The sequence below is a fragment of the Zea mays genome, chromosome 1, assembly GCF_902167145.1.
Source record: "Zea mays cultivar B73 chromosome 1, Zm-B73-REFERENCE-NAM-5.0, whole genome shotgun sequence".
Lineage (NCBI taxonomy): Eukaryota > Viridiplantae > Streptophyta > Magnoliopsida > Poales > Poaceae > Zea > Zea mays.
Genome location: NC_050096.1, coordinates 41,805,345 through 41,828,668, shown reverse-complemented (window position 1 = coordinate 41,828,668; position 23,324 = coordinate 41,805,345). Strand labels below are relative to the sequence as shown.

General features: G+C 42.4%; 1 protein-coding gene and 1 pseudogene across 1 annotated transcript; both read left to right on the top strand.

The window, feature by feature from the left end:
- The first annotated feature begins 13,530 nt into the window (after nt 1-13,530).
- Nucleotides 13,531-23,100, top strand: LOC100383335 (Arginine biosynthesis bifunctional protein ArgJ, chloroplastic Glutamate N-acetyltransferase Amino-acid acetyltransferase Arginine biosynthesis bifunctional protein ArgJ alpha chain Arginine biosynthesis bifunctional protein ArgJ beta chain). The gene is made up of 16 exons (NM_001175993.1): nt 13,531-13,915; nt 14,025-14,148; nt 14,949-15,022; nt 15,132-15,176; nt 15,735-15,785; nt 15,865-15,933; nt 16,048-16,106; nt 16,234-16,303; nt 16,379-16,459; nt 16,539-16,625; nt 21,237-21,359; nt 21,594-21,656; nt 21,826-21,903; nt 22,014-22,159; nt 22,274-22,344; nt 22,772-23,100. The coding sequence occupies exons 1-16, from the start codon at nt 13,745-13,747 to the stop codon at nt 22,852-22,854; spliced, it is 1,395 nt and encodes a 464-aa protein (NP_001169464.1). The 5' UTR covers nt 13,531-13,744; the 3' UTR covers nt 22,855-23,100.
- LOC103634471 (probable beta-1,3-galactosyltransferase 13) lies at nt 16,632-18,844 on the top strand (annotated as a pseudogene).
- Nucleotides 23,101-23,324: the final 224 nt, after the last annotated feature.

Here is a 23,324-nt window from a genome sequence, read left to right as displayed (position 1 = left end):
AAAAAATTCCTGTCTTCAGATATTCCTTCAGTTTTGTTGGAGCCAGAGACTGTGACACTCCCTTTTGTCATCCCCAGGAAGTGTCCTGATGACAAGTTTCTTGATTCGGTCGTTTCTGAGGAATCTGCTGACGACACCTCTGTCCCTTCGGACCCAACCTCCTCCAAGCCTAATATTGCTGTTGTGGAATCAGACCTGAGGAGAAGCAAGAGGCTTCGTGACGCCCGGGCTGGATTCAGGCAAGGCTCTTGCCAAAAGAAGAATTGTTTGTTGTGTCAGCACAAGTGTGAGGGGCCCCCCTCACTTTCAGCTAAAACTATCAAGCGCTTAGGCGAGCGCTTTTGTAATCTGACAGAAGAGGAATTGGCTGACAAAGCCCTGAAGAAAAAGAAGAATCCGCCTGGCTGTGTTGGCTCCAACAAGTCAGGCAAAAAAGATAAGGGGGACAAGAAACAAGACTCTTCAGATGATGACAACTGATATGTTAATTCTGCCTCGGGTGGGTGTTTTTTGCAGGTCTCAACCTCGCCAGGCTTTTTGGCTGTCTCGGCCCTGGTGTTTCTATCTGCTTTCTGTGTTCACAAACTTGGTGGTTTCTGGCTGTGCTCTGTTTCGTCTTAACAGATACACTTTTGCCCTCCCAGTTATTGGGTTTGGGCTTCTTCCCATCGACGAACTTAACCCCTATGATGAATAGTCACAATGCTATTAATTATTCTGACTGGTCTGTTTTAAGTTTTAATGTTCGAGGTATTAACGCCATGGTTAAGGGGAATGGTATTCATTGTGTGATTAGGGAATCCAATTGCGATATCATCTGCTTGCAGGAGACGAAGAAGGAATCTTTTGTTAGGGCAGACTTAAGAAGGTTCTGCCCCAATTCTTTTGATGAGTTTGCTTTTGTCCCTTCGATAGGAAACTCGGGGGGTTTCATTACGGTTTGGAATAGTTCGAAGCTGGATGGCAGTGTTATCTTCCAAAACGAGTATGCTCTTTCGGTTGAATTTCCTGCTATTTCGTCGGAGGAATCTTGGATTATCACCAACGTTTATGCGCCCTGTTCCCCAACTGGGAAGATTGAATTCCTTCACTGGTTTTCCAATATTAACATGCCCTCGGAAAAGCGCTGATTGATTGTTGGGGACTTTAACCTTATGCGTAGGCCTGAAAATAGAAATACCGCTGGGGGAGACATTAACCTGATGCTGAGCTTTAACGAGGCAATCAGCCAGCTAGACCTGTTGGAAATCCCTCTCCAGGCCTCTCCTTTACTTGGTCGAATAAACAAAGGGAGCCCCTTCTTCAGAGACTCGATTGGTTTTTCATGTCGCAAGAATGGTCGGTCTGCTACCCTGATACTCTCGCTACAACGCTGCCCAGGGATATTTCAGATCATGTGCCCTGCTTGATTTCTTTTAAGTCAAAGGTCCCTAATCCCAAGATCTTTAGATTTGAAAACTTCTGGTTACAGTTTAACGAGTTCATGGCAGTTTTTCAAAATTCGTGGACGGGTCTGCCAAGCCTTTTGGACAAAGCGACGAATTTAAGAGCAAAGTTCAAGTTCACCAGAAAGATTCTAAAAGAGTGGCAGCGGTCACTGCCAAAAATTGACAAAACTGTGAGACAAATTAAGTTGATTATTGAATTCATTGATCTTATCGAAGAGCATCGTGACCTTTTGATTGAAGAATGGAATTTCCGCGAGTTATTGCAACACAAGGCTGCTGAGTTGCTTCAGCTTCAAAAAATTTATTGGAAGCAACGGGCCTCCATCAAATGGGTTACGGATGGAGATATCTGCTCCAGATTCTTTCATGCTCATGCAACGGTAAGGCATGGCCGCAATACAATTGCGTTGCTCTCAGATGAAAGTGGTTCAGTCTTTACAGAGCATGATCTCAAAGCCAACTTGCTTTGGAATGCGTTCAAACGTCGCTTGGGCTCCTCCGATTTCGTGGACAATGTCTTTGATCTTCCTAGTTTGCTGCTCTGCCGCAGTGACTTGCATTGGTTAGATGAGCCTTTTTCAAAGCAAGAAATTGATAGTATTGTGGCGGCCCTTCCTTCTGATAAATCCCCGGGACCTGATGGGTTTAATACCAACTTTATCAAAAAATGCTAGCCGATTATTTCACAGGACTTCTATGACTTATGTGACCAATTTTACCACGGGGATGTTTGCCTTCGAAGCATTAATGGTTCTTATATTGTCCTGATTCCGAAGAAGGATAATGCCAGAGTAGTGGGCGATTTCAGACCAATCTCGCTTCTGAATAATAGTATGAAAATCATCACTAAGCTGCTGGCTAACCGGTTACAGACAGTGATGACTTCCCTTGTTCACAAAAACCAATATGGCTTCATCAAAGGAAGAACCATTCAAGACTGTCTGGCCTGGGCATTTGAATATATTCATCTTTGTCATATTTCAAAAAAAGAGATTATTGTGCTCAAATTGGACTTTGAAAAGGCTTTTGATTCTCTAGAGCATGAGTTCATTCTTCAGGTAATGCTGCACAGTGGCTTCGGGCCCAGATGGATGAGCTGGATTAGGGATATTCTTCGGTCTGGCACGTCTTCAGTTCTTCTTAATGGTGTTCCTGGGAAAACCTTTCACTGCAAGCGTGGGGTTAGGCAGGGAGATCCCCTCTCGCCTCTTCTTTTTGTTCTCGCGGCGGATCTGTTACAGAGCATCATTAATAAAGCGCGACGGCAAGACCTACTCAAGTTACCATTGCCCGAGAATTGTGGTCAAGATTTTCCGATAGTCCAATATGCGGATGACACACTACTGATATTGGAAGCTTGCCCTAGACAGCTCTTCTTTCTCAGAGCTGTCCTGAACTCTTTTGCAACTTCGACGGGGTTGAAGGTGAACTACAACAAATCAAGTATGTACCCCATCAATGTCAGTCCTGCTAAAATGGCGATCCTTGCAGGAACTCTCAACTGTCAGATAGGTTCAATGCCCTTTACCTATCTTGGTGTTCCGCTGGGTCTATCAAAGCCTAAAATCTGTCACTTTTTACCGCTCATTCAGAGAATTCAAAAGAGATTATCATGCACCTCTGCCCTCCTCTCCCAGGCTGACAGGCTTGAGCTTGTTAACTCGGTATTTTCAGCTCTCCCGGCCTTTTTGATGTGTACTCTGAAAATCCCGGTTACCACGGTAAAGAAGATTGATTCTTATCGGAAACACTGTCTCTGGAGAGGAAACGACGTCAATTCAAAGAAACCTGCTCTAGCTGCCTGGAGTATGATTACACAGACTAAAAAATGGGGGCCTGGGAGTGGTAAGATTAGAGACTCACAATAAAGCCTTGCTTCTGAAGTTTTTGCACAAGTTTTTCAACAATCATGACATTCCCTGGGTTAACCTGGTTTGGAGCAACTATTACAGGACAGCCAGGCTGCCTGGTTGCTCAAAAATTGGCTCCTTTTGGTGGAAAAGCTTGCTTACGCTTGTCCAAGATTACAAGGGACTGGCTGCCCTAAATATCGGGGATGGAAGAACCATTCTTTTCTGGGAAGATATGTGGAATTCGGGCATCCCGGCTAATCAATACCCTGAGTTATTTTCCTTCGCTTGCAACAGCAAACTTACCATCAAAGAAACTCTCCAAAAGGAACAACTTATTGAAATTTTTCAGCTACCTCTGTCGGTGCAAGCTCATGAACAATTTCTAGACTTAGACGCAACCTGGGGCCAAATCATGGTGACCAACACAAATGATGCTTGGAAACTCATTTGGGGAGCAGACAACTTCTTTACAAAAAAACTTATAAACATTTGATGGGTCAGGCCCAGGTTCACCAGATCTTCAGATCGCTTTGGAGAAATAAGTGTCAACCAAAACATAAGGTCTTTTTTTGGCTTTGGCTAAAAAACAGACTCAATACAAGAGATATGCTGAAGAGGAAAAACATGAACCTTGAGTCCTACACTTGTGATAACTGCATCTGGCAAAAGGAGGAAACTCTTTATCATCTTTTCCTCAAATGTAATTTTGCAAAGGCTTGCTGGACTTCTATTGGTATGACGTCCCCAAGAATTGCTAATCCTGTGGACGCTGCAGTAAATCTAATGCAACAGCTCAATGTTCCATTCTCTATGGAAATTGCCATTCTCATGACCTGGAGCATTTAGAAAATCCGTAATGCATGGCTTTTTCAGAATAAAGCCCCAACTGTGCAGCATTGCAAAAATGAGTTTGCAAGGGAACTTCATCTGGTCATGCTTAGAGCTAAAGGTCGTTTCGATTCGACAATTCCTGAATGGCTTCAGCATTGGCAGTAGAGCTCATCAATTTTTCCTTTTCCTTTTGTAGTTTTGTAGTTTTATCCTTTGTAATTTCTTTTCTGTATGCTTCTAACTCTGTTGTTTTAAAGTTTTAATAAAATTTTCAGTAGGGGCTTGCCCCTCCTGTCCTATAAAAAAACGAGGAAGTAGGGCACCTTTGTGGTGTGACCGAACCTCGGGATAAATCTTGTGTTCTTGCTCATTGTGTTTGTTCGTGTTCTTCGTTCTGTCACTATTCTATGGAAGAATTGTTTATATCTTTTTGGTGTGTGGATTTTGAGAAGTGCCCTTCTCAGATCTGCTACTTAGAACCCTGTGGATCATCTAGAACATCTCATTTCCAAAGTTAACTAGGTGATTTATGAGATCAATTCAGTTTTATATCTCATTCTTTAGTTGGACTCATGAAGACCGGTTGAACCGGTTTTACCTAGTTCGTTTCTAGTTTTTGTTGAAAAAATTCCGCTTGCCTATTCACCCCCCTCTAGACAACTTTCACCTATTTGACCATTTTGTACTTACAAATATTACTAGTGTCCTACCAGAAGAAAGTTTAATCTATTTGAATCTAGTTGTTCATGCACCCCTCTTCCAACTTGAAAATCCCCATCGTGTAGATAGGAAAACTATTGAGTGAGGTATTAGTTAGGACCAATCTACCACCTAGGGTCATGTCTTACCCTTCTAGGGCTAAAATATCTTCCTCGTTTTTTTCTACGACCCTGGAGAATACCCATATACTCAAATGCCCATCAGATATTAGAATCACAACTAAAACATTGACAAAGAACCTACTTAGCAATTTAACATATTAGCAACTCTTTGTTGGTCATTCCGATTCGCCCCTAGCACTACCACCATTGATTTGTGATGATTGATCTTAAGATTAGTCAACCATTCAAAATAGTAAATTTTTATATTCCTATTGAGCAGTCATCATAATCATGAACATGTTGTCAATATATTGCAGGAATTTTAAACACATATCATCAAATGTGGTACTAACCCTTTAACATGACCCTTAAGCTTAGTTTGATTAATGATATGAGCTAAGTTATCCCCCACTAGATTTGATAAAATGGATGATAATGGGTTTTTGTCTTAAACCCATATGTGTTTTAAAATGCGGTCCAATCTTTCCATTTATGTTTACAACAACTATACCTCCTATCATCATGCTCGTAATCCACTTGATCACCTTTGAAAGAATCAAGATATTCAGGGGGTGAATTGGACTTCTCCAAAATTTTATTGCATAAATTAAATCCTATCAGATACCCCATTTCACCCCCTTGTGCCTAAATGTGCTATCTGTTCTATAGAAGTTTTACACCCTAGGTTCCAGACCTATTCTAGCATGTAGTTCTAACAATGTAAAGACAATAATTGAATTGCTCAAATGTAAATGCTTAAATTTAAAGGGTTAGAAACACGGTGATGTTTTACCGAGGTATCAAAGAGTCGACACTCCACACTAGATCATCCGATAAGGGTGTCGCTCCAACAAGATTTGCATAAGGACCAAGTGCACTCTATGAGTTGATTCTTCACCACTCCGGCACGATTAATCACCCATGACTGTTTATACTTTGAGTTAGGCCACCCATAATCTCTACTAGGTGATCTCCAAACTTTTAATGGCCACCAAGTCAATGAGGTGATGCCGATCATCAAGAGTAACAAACAAAATCTCTCACTTGACCTATCTAAGGCTAATAAGAATGGTGGATGCATATGGGCTTCTCTTAATGCATTGATGAGGTACTAATCTTATGGTTATCATATCTCAATCACCTCACTAGACAAAGCTCCCCCTTTATCTCTAAGGGCTGATTTGGTGACCTGGGATCACGAGAGGACTGGAGGGGATTGAGGGGGAAATTAGTTCATTTCTCCCCTCCAATCCCCCTGTGATCCTCTTGTCACCAAATCAACCCTAAATGGTTTCTTGAGCTGAACAAATGAATAAGGCAACTCAAATAGATGAGACAAAGGGGTATAAATAGCCTCAAACAAAGGAATTAGTCATTGCCTATACACCCAACTTTCATGTGTGCTTGTATTTGTGAGATGGAAGGGGTATAATACCTCATATGCAATTTATGTTTTATAATAATAGATGGTATTATTGCCCAGGAGCGTCTAGATGTAAATCCTCAGTTACACATTTTTATTTGTTGATATTTCATCTTCCACTTGATCTTGTTGTTTGGTGTTTTTTTTATAAAATGTGACCATTGTAGTTTTTTATGTTGTATTGAATTTATATGATGTTATGAGAGCTCATTGATACATTTGGTCATTTGGGCGAAACCGCCAAAGCGTATGCGCGATTAAATTGGACTAGGTGAGTGTCCGTGCGTTGCAACGGAAACATATAATACTACGATAACTTATATACAAATGTGTGTTATAATGTTATGAGAAAAAATATTTCATAATTCATTTGTGATCTGAATCATACATAAATTTTGTTATTTTAATTTAGTTATTTTACCACTACATTGTAACCATTAATACCATGCAGACTTATGTATATAATTTTAATAATGTCATGTCAATCGTATCATTTAAATGCTAAGATTATCACAATAAATTACAAACTTATACAAGTCTTCAGAAAATACCATAAGGTCTTACAATTCAAACAGATACTCATTAATATATATAGTCAGTACATTAATAACATGTCCACAATTCATCATATGCTTGCTACATATTTTTTATCTTAGACTTCTATTACCAATACAGATGGAAATGATAAATGTTAGTAACGCGATATAAATGTAAGATCTACAAAATTTATAAAAATAAAAGATAATACATTTCATAGAGTTACGACCTCTTTGTAGACAATATTTTTCATATACATACCATATTTGTTCTCTTTTTTATTATCCTCCTCATCACATGTTGGTACTGTAAGGATGTTAGTTTTAATTAGTAATATTACTATTGTAGCGATAACAAATTTTTGTTATTATTTATCTTATAGTACCTACCATAGTGTAAGTTTTGCTAGAACCTGTCTGACTATATAAAAAATATACAAAAATACAAACGTTCAATCCATCCAAGGATCTGTGATTGTATGTCAGAAAAACCTCACCTTTAAAATTATAGAAAATACTCAGATTATAGCCTTCAAATCAGAAGACAATAAAATAGCAGCCAATTTTAATCTAAAGTTTTTTTATATCAGCCTACAAAGCTAGATCAATTTAATATTTTTATTGTGTATGTGTAGTCAGTTGTTAGTTTGCTATAATTTGTAAGAACACAATTTTATATTTATGATCTCAGTATCCAACGGAGCCAGAGCCCGATTGTCTCGCCTTCATATAACATCTAATGCATAGTGCAAGTTCACATTCAGATATTTGTCATATTCCCTCCAATCTCAATTTTACGTTTTTTCTTCTCTACAAATATAGCTATGTATCTAAAAAACTAAAATATCTACAATTTATCTATAATTTGGAACGAGGAGAGTAGCAGACAATGAGGCGAGAGAAATAATTACAAGGAATATAATATTCCTCACATTCAATAGAATGACACCATAGTCCAACTGAAAGTGGCTTTGAACAACACCTTAAGCACTAATGGCACCATGTTTCATCACTCAAAAGATCATAGCTAGGATCCATCCCATAGGTCTAATTGTCACCGACATATTAAAACATACATGTCGAATCATATTACATTTACATCTTCTCACTCTACATCCTCTATCTCTGCATCCTCTGGATTCTAGAACACCTTGGAGATACAAAACATTGTTGCACCTGTAAGTAGATGTAGAAACATAATATTGAATCATACAAGGGCCAAATGATACCATAAATTATAAAAAAGCTGGAAGCACGGGGACAATATAAATTGTCTACAGCTGCCTAGTGCTCTATTGCTAACTTAGAAAATTAAATAAGCATCGATAGTACAATATCTGAGTTCCAGGAGATATAAATAACAGTTACAAAAGAATGAAATATGTTCGTTATAAGAATGTAAATTCACTCAAACTGTTGAACACGTGCGCATTTGCCAAACTAAAACAAAGAAACTTAAGGACAATAGCCCTACAGGCTACAGACCCTCACATCGGTCATCATGTACAAGGATATTTTTCTAGGTACAAAAAAGACAATCAACAAAGTTGGATCTATAGGAGGTGCACAATTTCAAATCAAAGCAAGAACAAGGGCATTCACAAGAGAGGAATGGACAGATTAGATAGTTGGCCCTAGTAAAGAAAAAATAAACACTCAAGAATCTGAAGGGAACCCCTAGTCATTGAAATCAAAATCGAAGAGTCTGAAGAAAACAACAGATACCTAGGTACTATCTCAATTAAAAGGTGTCTTTAAATGATGTCAGCAAACAAATTTTTACACCAAACTGTGAGGATTTGAGATACAAAAGGTGTTAGTCTGGTTTGTCCCATATGACACACATTTATGTATGATCGATCGACTATGTTTTCTGTAAGATTTGATTGCTAGTCTGGTTTGCTAGCCGGAACTACCACAAGCTGTGACCAAGATAATTGCAACAAGGAGATGACATCGCTCAAATGCCACCTCTCCAACGTTGTGCGCGCTATATATTTTTTCTTGAAAATTGTTGGTGGGACATCTGCCAGACAAATATATTAGTAAAGGAGATACAAAAGAGCTTACAAGCCTAAGAAATACAATAGAAGTCCCAAATGAGAAATTTAGGCCCTCAAGACACAAAAAGGCAAACTGCACTGCGGTACTCAGACTCACACTTAAGTATTTATAATATGAATATGCCTCCTGTTTCAATGTAGGCATAGTTTTATCAGCAATTCTGCTTTCTTAAGATAGCCAAATGAATCCAAGTAGGAGAACAGAAACTCAAAGCATTATGGATGAATGCAAAGTGTAGTGTAAGTAAAGCGAATGAGGCACAAGATTCCACATAGGGATAAAATACTTGGCCTTCCATTAAAAGCCACTTCGACTTGATCCTAAAGTTCTAGTCGGAGGTACAAGCTGGAGCCAAGCTGGGGCACCATACAGATCTCCAAAAATTTATCAGCCTTTAGCAAAAGCACATGATTTGGTATACTATGCTTTAAACTAAATGGGTTGGTAAACAACACGAATACACGATATTTCAACTTAAGAACAGAGAAATAAAATCTTGCTCTGTTTAACATGGGAAAAATGAGAAGCCTCAAACTCTAAACAAGAAATTGTCATGTTCAGCAGACCACACAAACATGTGAGGCCTAGCTGTCCTGATTCTCTCTATTTTGAGACATTTGCTGTAAGTAAATGATGGTATATGTAAAGGGCAGGCAGAAGCAACTCAATGAATAGCATGTCATAACAACTAATGGTTGTTCTTTAAAAGTAAAAACAGATTACTATTTTTTTTCTGCGCCGGAACGAGGATCGCAGTTGGTTTTGCTGTACGTACCTTCGTTGCTCTGGAGGTTGGTGTGGATGGCAGCGGCGATTGCGGAAGCACAGTGCCTGGTCATCGGGTCGTTGTGCTTTCCGGTCCAGGCCCTGTTGTAAAATTCAGAAAACTTAGAAAAATGCATAATCTATGAAACTATATAGGAAACACCTGGCAACTCCTAAGGCCAATTACCAGATAATAATTTGAGGGATGTATCCATGTAGTATTAATTATATAGATTTATATGAGATGATCAAAACCTAATACTGAACCTTGACTGAGATCTGAAGTTTGAGCCAGCTGCAGCCTTCTGTTTCTGCCTGATTCATCGGGCTATCAATTCCAGGCTTTCCTTCCTCTTCAGTGCCTACAGTTTCAGACGACAGTTCTTCTAGATGATATAATGCCATCGTCCTACACATCTGAAACTGATGTAGATTAAATGGTGCATGTTGTCCATATAATTTAGTAAAGAAATATGTCACAATCACAATTCAGAGGTGGAGAAGCAAACGTGCAATACAACTTCAGGCCAAATAGAAAAAAAAGTAGTGATGATTTTCATACAAAAAGGCAAAGGCAAATTAATGTTTGATCAATCAGTGCCATGCATAGAAAGGCAACATGCCTTTCATTATCCTATCTTTGTTGTTAAAAAAGTGTGGGCTTGTGACTGATCTGGAGCTTGAAGTGGCTCCAGTTTCTGCCTGATTGATTGGACTTCGTAGTAGAGAAATGAACAATCAGTGCCATACATAGAAAAAGGCAAAGGCAAATTAATGCTTGATCAATCAGTGCCATGCATAGAAAGGCAACATGCCTTTCATTATCCTATCTTTGTTGTTAAAAAAAGTGTGGGCTTGTGACTGATATGGAGCTTGAAGCGGCTCCAGTTTCTGCCTGGTTGATTGGACTTCGTCAGTTAAGGTTTTTTTCCTTTTTGAGTGTTACAATTTCAGACGACGATTATGTATCTTACAATGGTAGGACAAATAACGTGGTTTCAGTAAAGTTCAGCGAACAGAACAATCAGAATCCAGAGGTGAAAAAGCAACAGACAAGAACTTTCGACAGATGTGTTGTTCTACTGATTTTAAACAAAACAGACCGGGCATTGTAGATGTGTAGTTCATGGAGATCTAGATCGCTGCGACAGTGCAAAGCAAGTGTACTAATAATCCTATGTACTCAATACATACAGTAGGGCGTCCAGGCGCGTGCTTTGTCGGCCGCCCCGGTTAAAGTCGACAGATCAAGTACCACCCTGTCACTCATACCTAACGTAGAGGGTGTATCAGATTGGAGCCAGGAAGAGCGAAGGAGCGAGGGAAGGGGGTGTTGCACCTTGTGCTAGATCGCGATGAAGTGGCCCATCAATGACACAGTACCGGCGGCGGAGGTAGGGAACCCGTCGAGGCACTTCTTGTGGAGGCTCTCCTCCACAAGGCCCGGACTGTTTTGCTATTGTGCTCGCCGTTGCTGTTGTAGTACTAATAAGGACATAAATTGAAGTCGGAAATCTGCCCCAATTTTCTCTCTGCAGTCCAGTCTCGACAGGAATGCATCAATAGCAGTAAAAAAAAACAGAACGAGCACGACCACACCTACTCCATCATAAATCACAGCAGCCAAGGCAACATTAACACATTGGGTACAGATTAGAAGAGCACCTGGGAGATGCGTATGGACACGATCTGCCCATCCCTGACCATGTCCTACATCGCCTCGAACGTCGATAGCAGTCCTGTCACCCCAAGAGCACGACACGCATCACATCAGAACTCAGGATTGGCACTGCGCTGGAACGAGAATCACAGTTGGTTTTGCTGTACGTACCTCCATTGCTCTGGAGGTTGGTGTGGATGGCAGCGGCGGTTGCGGAAGCACAGTGCCTGATCATCAGGTCGTCGTGCTTTCTGGTCCAGGCGCTGTTGAGGACAACTTGAACAAGGCAACATCAACGCCAACCATGTTATTCACGAATCACGATTCACCAATCCATCATCCTGTCCACTTTCAAAAACGTACAGTTAGAGAGTACAGACAGATAACTGCTTCGCGTTGACAACGGCACAGAAGGCGGCGACCACCTCCTCGTCCTGAAAGTGCTCACCGAGGCACTTCTTGTGGAGGCTCTCCTCCACGTTCAACGTCTTGTAGTTATCCTTCCGCATCTGCTCCAATTCTCTAGATGGGTAGAGGTTTGTTGCACAGCTAGTGCGAGACAACTGGTGGATGGGGATGGGGCCCTTCGTCGTCGTCGAGGGCCGCTCCTCGTCGCTGTCAGACTTGATGCCGAGAAGCTCCTTGGCCGACACCCACAGGGCTTCAATGAATGGACAGACACAAAGTGTAGAGCACACGAGGAGGATGGTTGTTATGGACCTTAAAAACCACCAGCAGCAAAAGACTGCCATCTTCCGATGGTCATCTTCGCAGCAATATACGATCAACTCTACCAATTTTGGATGACTCAACTGCCCCAGGCAGTTAGCTTCAATCTAGCATAAATACAAAAGATGGGATAATAATTTTGATGGATAGTAATAAGCATGATAACTGCCAAACGGTGTGCAAAAATAACTCAATAGCACGTGTGAACATTGATTATCACTAATTTCAACAGTTCATACACCAACTAACCTATTCAGACAGAACATGAACAGAGCGTGTTACATAATTATGTGTCTGAGTTTACTACAGCTACAAGAACATGAGGCATTGTTCACGTTGAGTGTAACAAAGAAAACTTAAATGAAAATATGTAGAAATGATGAATCCAGCGAATGAATCCAGCTCGCATCTCACCTTCCAATCCACGGAAATCAGTAGAAGCATCGAACGCAGGAGAGCACAAAAGTGAATGAATCAAGAACATAAAGGTTCAGGGAGAACACAAAAGCGAATGAATCAAGAACGTGGGAGAGCACAAAGCGAATGAAGTAACCTCAGGAATCCATATCCTAGATTGTCGTTGGCGCCTTCGCCCGCTGTCGACCACCAGCAGTTCCCTCCCCTCCTCCTCTACCGCCCTCTCCCTGCTGGATCTAGCCTTGGGCTCCACCCACGAATCCAACCCTAGCCCCGCAGTTGTCTCGGTGGAACCAGGCCATCGCGAGGGAGGGAGCGGTGGATCCGGTGTGCGTGCATGTGGGAGAGGTGGGAAGGTAGCGGACAAATGTTCAAAGCCACGGGGAGCCGTGAGCGAGGGAGAAGGAGGATGGTAAGTCAAAGACGAACCCTGCGGGGAGCGGAGAGGAGAGAGGTAGGGGAGAAGGGGTCACGGTTGGTGATGCCGGGGGCGCAATCGCGGGCTGGAAATCGCGGTTCCACCTCCACCGTGCCTGTTGTGCCCGCGGTGGAGCACCTATTCCACGTCGTCCTCGACGCGCATGCGTCACTGGTTTCACCACTCGGACTCGACGGCCATGGGGGAGGGGCGTGGCGGTGGCCGCGGAGTTGGCGAGGCGGGCGTGGAGGGAGGCGGTCTTGTCACTGGCGTGGGTGAGGAGCGCGGTGGGGAGGAGCGGATTGCGGATCTGGCGCGGTGGGGAGGCGAATGAGAGCGGCTCTGGCGTGGTGGCAGCGCAACCGTGTGATGACGAGCGGAGGGAGAGGATTGCGCGGCAGAACAATGGCGCACGATTGTGAACGCCTACGTTAAAGGCTTATAGAGTAGTAGAGATTTGCAACCTGCAGAAAAGAATACACCGTTCACCAATGAAAGTGTAGCAGGTGGGCCATTAATCGGTTTATGGCCTAGGGTAGGGGCATGTTTGGGGTTAGGGCTTCCAGCATAGCAAGCGGCAAGCGCTCTTTTGACCGGTCTCCCGACCCCGAAGACCACTTGCCCCCTCCAGGCCGAGGCCGCCGCCGCCAACTACTGACACAGTGACACGCACCAATGACCAACCCGGCGGCCGGCCACGAACGATAACACGCCGGCCCGCCTCGCCACGCTCCCACCCTCCTGCCTCCGCGCGCCACGACCAGCCGCCCCAGCAGCAGATGTCGCCTCCGTCCGTCCTGCTCCTCCACTCCCGCATCCCGCTTCAGCCCCGCCCCTTCAGGATGAACTCCCGGGCAGCTCCGAGCAGGGTCGTCGTCTGCTCCGTCGCGTCTACCGAGGGGTTCATCTCCGCAGCGCCGATCCTCCTCCCCGATGGCCCTTGGAAACAGGTGACTGACGAAATGACAAGGCTGGCAGGCGCGGGCACAGGGCATCGGTGGGAGAGCTTTGGTTGGGATTAAGACTGAACTTGGTTACTTGTGCTGGTGTGAAATGCAGGTGGAAGGCGGCGTCACTGCCGCGAAGGGGTTCAAGGCGGCGGGTATCTACAGTGGGTTGCGTGCCAAAGGCGAGAAGCCTGACTTGGCACTGGTCGCCTGCGACGTCGACGCCACTGTAGCAGGTACTCCCTCCGGTTTCCTATTAGTTGTCGTTTTGGATAAGGTTCGAGTCAAACTTATAAAATTTTGGCTACAAATAACTATTTTGTTATTTAATTTTAGAACCTAATATTTATATGCACCAATTTGTCATAAAAAGTACTTTTATAAAAGTATAAATGTATTAAGAGTTCATTTGTATTTTAACAAAAAACATTGGTCAAAGTTATATTTTGGAGACCGTGTCGTTGTTCTAAACGATAACTAATAGGAAACCGGAGGGAGTATGCATTATGAGCTTCTATGGTCACTGACATGCGGCATGCCTCAGGTAGCAATGTCCTCATAATCTATGAAGGCCACTTAGCCACGCTAGGTGTTTAGTCGTTGCTCATTTGGATTTGGATGAACTGAACAATTAGATATGCTACTGTTGCTGATGTTACATGGGTGTTTGGTTCTCGGAACTAAAGTTTAGTCCGTGCCAAGGGGATGCTTGAATACCAATTACGAGTATTAAATATAGTTTAATTACAAAATTAATTACACATATAAGGACTAAACAGTATGACGAACTTATTAAGCCTAATTAGTCCAAACATTTGCTAATCATAGATTAATTAGGCTTAATAAATCTGTATCATCATTTAATAATTAGTTTTATAATTAGACTATATTCAATATTCGTAGTTGACATTCAAACATCTGATATGACACAAACTAAACTTTAGTAAGGGAACCAAACACCCTTCAATTTACTTGTTGTGCTTTATACAGTTGATAGTTTATTAGCTACTCAGTCCTTATGCCGAACCCATTTCAGGAGCATTTACAACAAACGTCGTAGCCGCCGCACCTGTTTTGTATTGCAAGCATGTCCTTAGTACATCGAAAACAGTAAGCAAATCCTGCCTCTCATATGCCTTCAAATCGAAGGACTTCACTGATCAATTTGGGCTAATCACTCGTTAATTTATTGTCCTTGTGCAATACTTTGTTGCAATAGGGTCGTGCTGTGTTAATTAATGCTGGACAAGCAAATGCTGCAACTGTAAGTGTTTATAAGCACCATGTCATAGTCATCAGTAGCAGTTATGAACTCAGTGACTGATATTTGTTGAAGTGTTAGGCTGACTCCAGCAGTTCACCCAAAGCTTACCCATAAGCACTGTTTTGCACTGTAGACTGCACTGTTCGCAGAGTGGAGTTTGAATATGGGCATGAGTATGGGTAAGTTGTTGGAGATAGTCTTAGAGTGGACGCGCTAGCGAGTTCGACCCAAAAGGTTAAGCTGATGGGAGAAAGTAGTTTATGCACCTTTTGGGTTGAACTGGTTAGTGCATCCACTCTAACTTGGTATCAAAGCCAGAGGTCTCAAGTTCGAATCCTGGCAGAGGCTTTATTTGTGCCTTCACCCATTTTATTCCATGTTTGCGCCTTTCTCTTTGGCTGCGTTTGCTCCTTTCTCTCTGGCTGCACGTGAGTGAAGATGTTGAAGTGTATAAGTGGATAAACTATCTTCTTCCGTCAGCTTAAGCTTTTGGGTCGAACTGGCTAGTACCTCCACTCTAACAATATTGAGGTTTTGTCTCAAATGATTGCCTATCAGGGTGATCTTGGCTATCAGGATGCAGTGGATAGTGCAGATGCTGTTGCCAAGGTAGGGACCTGCCCTTCAGGTGTCTATTCGCAAGGAAAGTCATTTTACTGCTATGTTTAACTCTTAACCACTGCTGCAGCTTCTCAATGTAAGCACAGATAACATACTGATTCAGTCTACTGGTGTCATTGGTCAAAGGATAAAGAAGGTAGGTACGCAATGATACAGCCAATATGACTGGGATTCTTGTTTCACATTGGTCTGCTGATGCTAATATGATATAGTAGAGTGCCTTTCTGATATACAGGCTTTGGCATTGTAGGAGGCACTTTTAAATTCACTACCTAGACTTGTGGGCTCACTGTCTTCTTCAGTTCAGGGGTAATAAAATTCAGTATTATGAGTAGCATTATAGCTCAAGCCTTTAAATTGTAAAATCCTCGTGTTAATCATCGATATAATTTTAATGGTAATTATTGTCGCTGACCTAATATACCTTCTTCAATAGTGCGAATTCTGCTGCTGTGGCCATTACAACTACAGACCTTGTTAGCAAGAGCATTGCTGTCCAGACTGAGGTTTGAGTCTCTTGGTTTACTTATTGTTATTTCCTTAGATTTTATTGTCATATTTTTTTTTTTGTTCAAAACTAGATTGGAGGAGTGGCTATTAGAATAGGTGGGATGGCTAAAGGTTCTGGAATGATTCACCCAAATATGGCAACAATGCTTGGTGTATGTTCCCACCCTCAGGTTCCCCCTTCCTCTATTGAGGCATGTAGCAAAGTTTGATGGCCATTTTTTTCTACTACAGGTTTTGACCACAGATGCTCAAGTCAGCAGTGATGTCTGGAGAGAAATGATCCGGATGTCAGTGAGTAGAAGTTTCAACCAAATTACAGTGAGTCTCTGCTCTTGTATACCGTGTTGATCACATGTAAGCAATCACACAAGTACACAACATGGGTAGGGATTTTTTTGGCATCATCAATTATTCAATTATTTATTTAGAAGGAAATGATATGTCACATGCACATAAAATCCCAGATGGTTTATATATTCGTCATCTAAGGTGATGAACCAATCGGTGCATCACCTAGACCTATGATCCAACCGAACTAATTAACCAGCAAGCCAATCGGCTAGTGGAATCAGCCCACCAAACCACGAAACAGATCCAATTAATCTGCTTTTTGAGTTCGCGCGCATTGATTCTGTTGGGGTGACAGTTTCAGTCATTTCGTTATCATTGTCATTCCGTCACATTTTCATTCATTTCATTACAATTTCAGTCATTCTGTTATAGTTTCAGTCGTTCCATTATAGAATTGTCTTCCTGAGAAGTTAGCAACTGCCCCTCCATCACCAAAGATTGAATAAAGTTTTTCTTTTTTGCTGAATCTGGCATGAGCTTGGAAGAAAGAAGTATTTGCATCACCATCTTTAACAAATCTGATTCTAGATCTCAATATGGCGATGGTTCTTTCCATGGAAGAGAGCTTTAGACACAAAAGTTTAGTTTTATTCCTTAGCCATTCTTCCGCTGGCCCAAGGGACCTACAGTCCTGGGCAATTTCCAGCAAATGTAAAATCTTTTTGGCCAAAGCAAGTTGCTATGAAACATTGCCCACACTTTTTTGGCTCCAAGAACAACCAATTATTGGAAGGGAAAAAGAAAAAAAATACGTACCTTATGCCCATTTCAACAAACACGTAGAGGGCATCATTCATGGAAACATCGACGCCAGTATTAAGGTTGATGGTGGACGGCAACATGGAGTTGGAGATGCCCTTGCCATCAACTTCTGGTCTTTCGGGCCTCTTGGTTTCCCTTTCCATGTGAGCGTTGGGTCCAGGCCGCAAGGAGTTCGCCGATCGCTGGATCCGTGGACCGTAGAGGGCGCGCGCACGACGTTAGCACTCTGGTGCGGGTGGCCGTTGACCCGTCGTCGTCGCAGGCTCGCAGTGGACTACGACTGCCTTTCTAGCACAAAGGATTGAGGGAGCAGGGTCGTCAACCGCTAGTGGAAGGGGACAAGGGGTCATTGCGCTAGATTTTTTTGGGCTACGTCCCGAGCCACGACCGAAGTGGCTTGGGGCCCAAATCTGCCACTAAAGCCCTGAAGACTATCCCATAGGGATAGGTTAATGGATAAGTCTGAGGTACAATGCATTAAATGTGAGTTGTGCGATATTAGACTGTCTTCAACGGTTGTCGCGAGCGTCCCCCTCCCCTATTACTGTAGGTCCTTTAGCAGATATAGTAGACCCCTATCTACTGCAACGACGCCCCCTCCCCTCTCTCCTCTATCCAGCAGCAGCAGCACTCTCTCTCACGCCAGATGAAGGGGAACGCTACCCGACGTCGTTCGTTGGCTTCTTTCCTGTGCGCCGGCGCCCGGAACCTTCCCGTTCGGCGACGACGGTTTCAAAAGGACAAAACGGGGAAAGCGGGTGGTCGTAGGATGCACGAGACGCTGATTTCACCCTCCCCGTCGTGCCGGCATCGCGCGCAGGGAGGACCGGCCGGACGGCCGGCCCGCCCGCCCGCCGCCATGCTGGGATCGCCCAAGGTCTTCTTCGCCTCCTCCGCCTCGCGCCGCTCCGGGTCGCTGCGCCGGCTGCTCTCGACGCCGACCTTCTCCGCGGCCTGCCTCCTCTTCGGCCTCGCCGGCTTCCTCGCCGCCTCGCTCACGCTCCCCGTCCGTCACTCACAGCCGCTGCCCCGATTCCTCGCGCCCGCTCTCCGTCTCAATCGCGTGGGACCGCAGCCCAGGGGATGGCTCCGCAGCGGGCTCCGCGGAGCTCCCGGCCTCGCTCGCCATTGGATCGCGCGGCCGCCACAAGGTCATGGCCTTCGTCGGGATCTTCATCGGATTCCGCCGCGCACTGCGCCAGACATGGCTACCCGCGGATCGCCAGGGTCTACTTCGGTCAGTCGCTGGTATCACGGCTTGTTAGTTCGTTTTTGCTTGTGCCGGTCAAGATCTAGCTGGACTTTTAGAGTTCGGACTGTCGATTTATTTCGTTGCTTCTAGCCTGCCGCTCCTCATAGTAGTAGTATAATATATGGTGAGACTGGTTGCAAACTTAATATGGGAGTTGGTTTGATATTTCTTATATCTAGATGTTCAATATTCTGCCAACTTGTTTTCAGAGATCGCATCTCCAAAATAACAAATACCGATGATCTACCTCTAAATGAATTACTGTATTGGTCAATGTGGATAAAACATATAATTCCAACGATTTTTGACTAACGTATTTATACTAAGGATCCCTTATACTAATTATGAAGTTTACTAATTAATTGTGTACTAAGTTACGACCGCGCACTGTTTATAGACCAAATAAAAATAAAACAAATATTGGATGGTAGTTGAGTTAGTTGATGATGAAAGTATAAAATATTGGTGTGGTGGGGTATAAAGGTTTGATATAAGGGGGAACCGCTGTAGAGCGTGGAGATATAGGGGGAAAGAGAACGCTGACGTGACACGTGAGTGGGATATAGGGGGAGAAATTTAGGGGGAACCACTGACTATCTCCAGCAACGTCCTCTATATACATACTCTATATCCGTCCTTTACAGTCTTCTCTAAAAGATTCTATCTCCTATATCTACTTCCTCTCCAACAACGTCCTCTAAATCACGTCCTCTATATGTAAATACCTATATTAAAGATATTTTTTAATTTTTAATTTTTATACATACGTATTTGTCATACTCTCAAATGTATTATACATATTTTAGTTTTACTAAACCGGTTGTTTAAAGTATTCAAATAAATAGAGAATCGTTTAGAGAAACTCTATATATAGAGGATCCAGCAGCGTTCTCTAAATTTAGAAAACCATTTAGAGGACGTTGCTGGAGGGAGTAGAGGACGTCCTCGTCCTCTAAATTTAGGGTACAGGATCCTTTAGAGCTCGTTGTTGGAGCTAGTCTTAGACTGGCTCCAACAAGGTCCCCGAAAGGGTTCTCTACCCTAAATATAGAGGACCAAACAGTCCTTTACGCTCTCTAGCAACGTCCTCTAAACGGTCCTTTAAATTTAGAGGACGCTGCTGGATTCTCTATATATAGAGTTTCTCTAAACGATCCTCTATTCATTTGACTACTTTAAATAACCGGTTTAGCAAAACTAAAATATGTACAATATATTTGAGAGTATGATAAATACGTATGTAAAAAAATAAAATTAAAAAAATGTCTTTAATATGGGTATTTGAGTATAGAGAACGTGATTTAGAGGACGTTGTTGGAGAGAAATGAGATATAGAGGATGAAATCTTTTGGAGGAGACTGTAAAGGACAGATATAGAGGATGAATATAGACTGCAGTGCACTTGAGACCACTACATGTTATGTGCATCGGTCCTGTAACCACACGAGCACACGCGTCGTGTACCAGGAAATATAATAAAATATAAGGGACTATACTGAGAGCCAATCGGCCTAGGCAAGTGGGCTCAGGACTAGGTATCCACAGACATAGGTTATCATACTTACCCTTATAGCCGGTATGGCAGTCGCCTTAGGGAGGGATAACTACAACGGATCTCATGTGTCACATAAATGTGATACACGACATTACAGCCACGCCTCCATCCTGACACACACACAGGGGGCAGGTGTACCCTATGCCATAGCACACACATAACTTTGCATTTATGACCATATCTGATCAGGAAATCCTACCTATGGCAGGAGACAAGGAAATCCTTATAGCCGTCACTAGGCAGTATGGTAGTTCTATCTTGTAATAAAGGATACGAGGAACCATACCGAACACTGTTAATACGTCGTTCTCACTCTATGATTACACTAACGCGTGTCTGTTGTGAGTCACATGATTGAGGCCAGAACTGGACATGAGGAGTTGGCCCAATGACAAGTAGGGTCCGCAGATAGCATATACATGTAAGACTACCTCTCCTTTGAACTATAAAAGGGGTGGTAAAGCAGTATTCAATTCAAGTTTACACACCACAAGGAATCAGATCAAACTCCACCAAACTCAGGCCAAGGGAGTTAGATTCGATCCCACTATGGTATCTACAATTAGTGTAAGGATAGCCCTCCACCGCATTGGCACCTTGTAGTAGGCTTATGAGTTCATGACCTTGTAGATCTATCGCATACCATAATACGTGATCAGCAAGAGTACATAAGGTATTACACACATTATGATCCGAACCTCTAAAAACCCGTTTGTATTAGGCTCTTGATGTCAATGACCCCGTAGACATACATACAGTGTCAGGACTTCCTGCTCCCCTAGCTATTGTTTCTCTGGTACTCTGGTGTATTTGCTACGATAGTATGTATGTGTGTGCATGCGTGCGCGTGTACTTTTTCCCTTGAAACAAGATTTCTTTTTCTTGCAAATGTGGCAGGCTAATTGACAAGATCTTGACCCAGGTCCATTATTTTGTAGTACTGTTATGGATTTTATGTTCATATAGTAGGCGTAGAAACCAATAATCAATTTATGCTATAAATCTGAAGGTGGATGGTGATACTAGTACCAATGACTGTGTTATTGCTATGGCAAGTGGGTTGTCTGGTTTATCTGGAATTCAAAGTCTTGATAGCATTGAGGCTCAACAGTTCCAAGCATGCCTAGATGCAGTAAGTATTACTCCATGTTCCTTAATATTTCATGTATGTCATCAAGCGCTTATGTTCAGATGTACTTTAATGTGGCACAATCATTATTCAGTTATTTTTGGCTCTAGGTTACATGTGATAGGCCAAAATGAGCTTATTGTTCTCAGCAACGCATCTCTGTACCTTAGTTTTGCTCCCTAAGCCGACACTGTTTTACCTGTTAAGTTCATATGCTGACTTATTCCTTCCTTGTAGGTAATGCAAAGTCTTGCAAAATCCATAGCATGGGATGGTGAGGGTGCAACATGCCTAATTGAGGTTAAGTGCATAATCCTTTGATGCCATTTTGAACATTATAATTGGGCTTCTAAGTTTTAATAAACAATTTGGCTTATCTGAAAAGTTAAAACTTTAGTCTGTACTATATAGCTCCTTCCTATATTTTCATGAATATGACATAATGTTTAATGTGCCTTCTTCTGTGCAGGTTACTGTAAGTGGCGCCAACAACGAGGCAGAAGCTGCTAAAATTGCTCGTTCAGTAGCATCTTCTTCTTTGGTTAAAGTATGTTGATAGTTTATCTAGCAATTTCTGCAATTCAATAGTATCAGCCAAAGCAGTCTTCTTTTCATCCATCCCCCAGAAGGCCAGAATGATTATATTTTTTGTGACAGGCCGCTATATTTGGAAGAGACCCAAATTGGGGACGAATTGCTTGCTCAGTTGGTTATTCAGGCATTCAATTTGACGCAAATCGACTTGATATTTCTCTGGGAGTTATTCCACTAATGAAAAATGGGCAACCACTCCCCTTTGACAGGTTAGACAAAGTTATATTGCATAGTCAATCCATGTTTTGTCGTCTTGGTCACCGTAAATAGACTAGGGTTTCTTTAGTTCTATTAGGATCTAAGTGCTTATTCTCTTTCTTTAGATTGACCGCTAGCAAGTATCTCAAAGATGCTGGAGATGCCCATGGTACAGTAAACATTGATATATCAGTTGGTAAGCATTCAGCTTCTTTATTGCAAATTCGAGTGGAGGCTAACAATCTTTAATTTATTATGGTGTTTATTTATCTTTGCACCTGTTCAAAACATCTGGTCCGTCATGGGGCCCCCATTACGTCGAGCATATATTTGTTTCCTGCATTTGATCTGCAGTGACATTTCTCTTGTTCATGGTAGTTTGGCTGATCCTATGTTATCACAGTAGCCAGGCAGACCAAACTGGCATCATATGAGTTCAACAAATGATTGCAACAAACATTTTGGATTTTTGTTTGGAAAGCTGATGTCATTTTTACCCACCATTGCGTACCAGGCTATTTGGTGCTCTGTCTGCACTACCTTACCAAATTCTTACTAAAAAAAGCTGCCTTATGAGATTGCTATCTTGTTATTACGAATTATGGTGATTGTGTTATTGACAGGGAGTGGAGGAGGAAATGGAAAGGCATGGGGCTGTGATCTGAGCTACAAATATGTTGAAATAAATGCTGAATATACAACATGAGATTTATATTTGCCATGAAGAAAAAAAATCTTGAAATGATGAATGGGTGCGACTACCGTCAGGAGAATGTAGTTTCGTGTTGCAATGGCAGCCTTGCGGATGTATTATTTCACGTGAGATCAATCAGACCAATATTTCATAAGTGTAATAATGTGATGAATAACGATGGGCGCAATAACAACACTGACGATGCCACCTTGTTCGGTTCTGAATTTCTGATGATGAGAAAGCATTGGTCAGACAAATAATTTTGGAATTCGGTATACAAAGCTCTGGTTCTGCCGTCCTGCGTATCAAACTGAAGCTCCACTTTTATGTCAGTTGGACTGATATGGTGTTAATTTCACCACTGATACCTATATCAATTGGATTCCTTGACGGTTTGCCAGCCGCAGTTCTCTTGTTTTAACATTTTAGCCTTACAAACACAACGTGATGTTGATGTAGTTTGTAACGTGGAATGTCAGAAA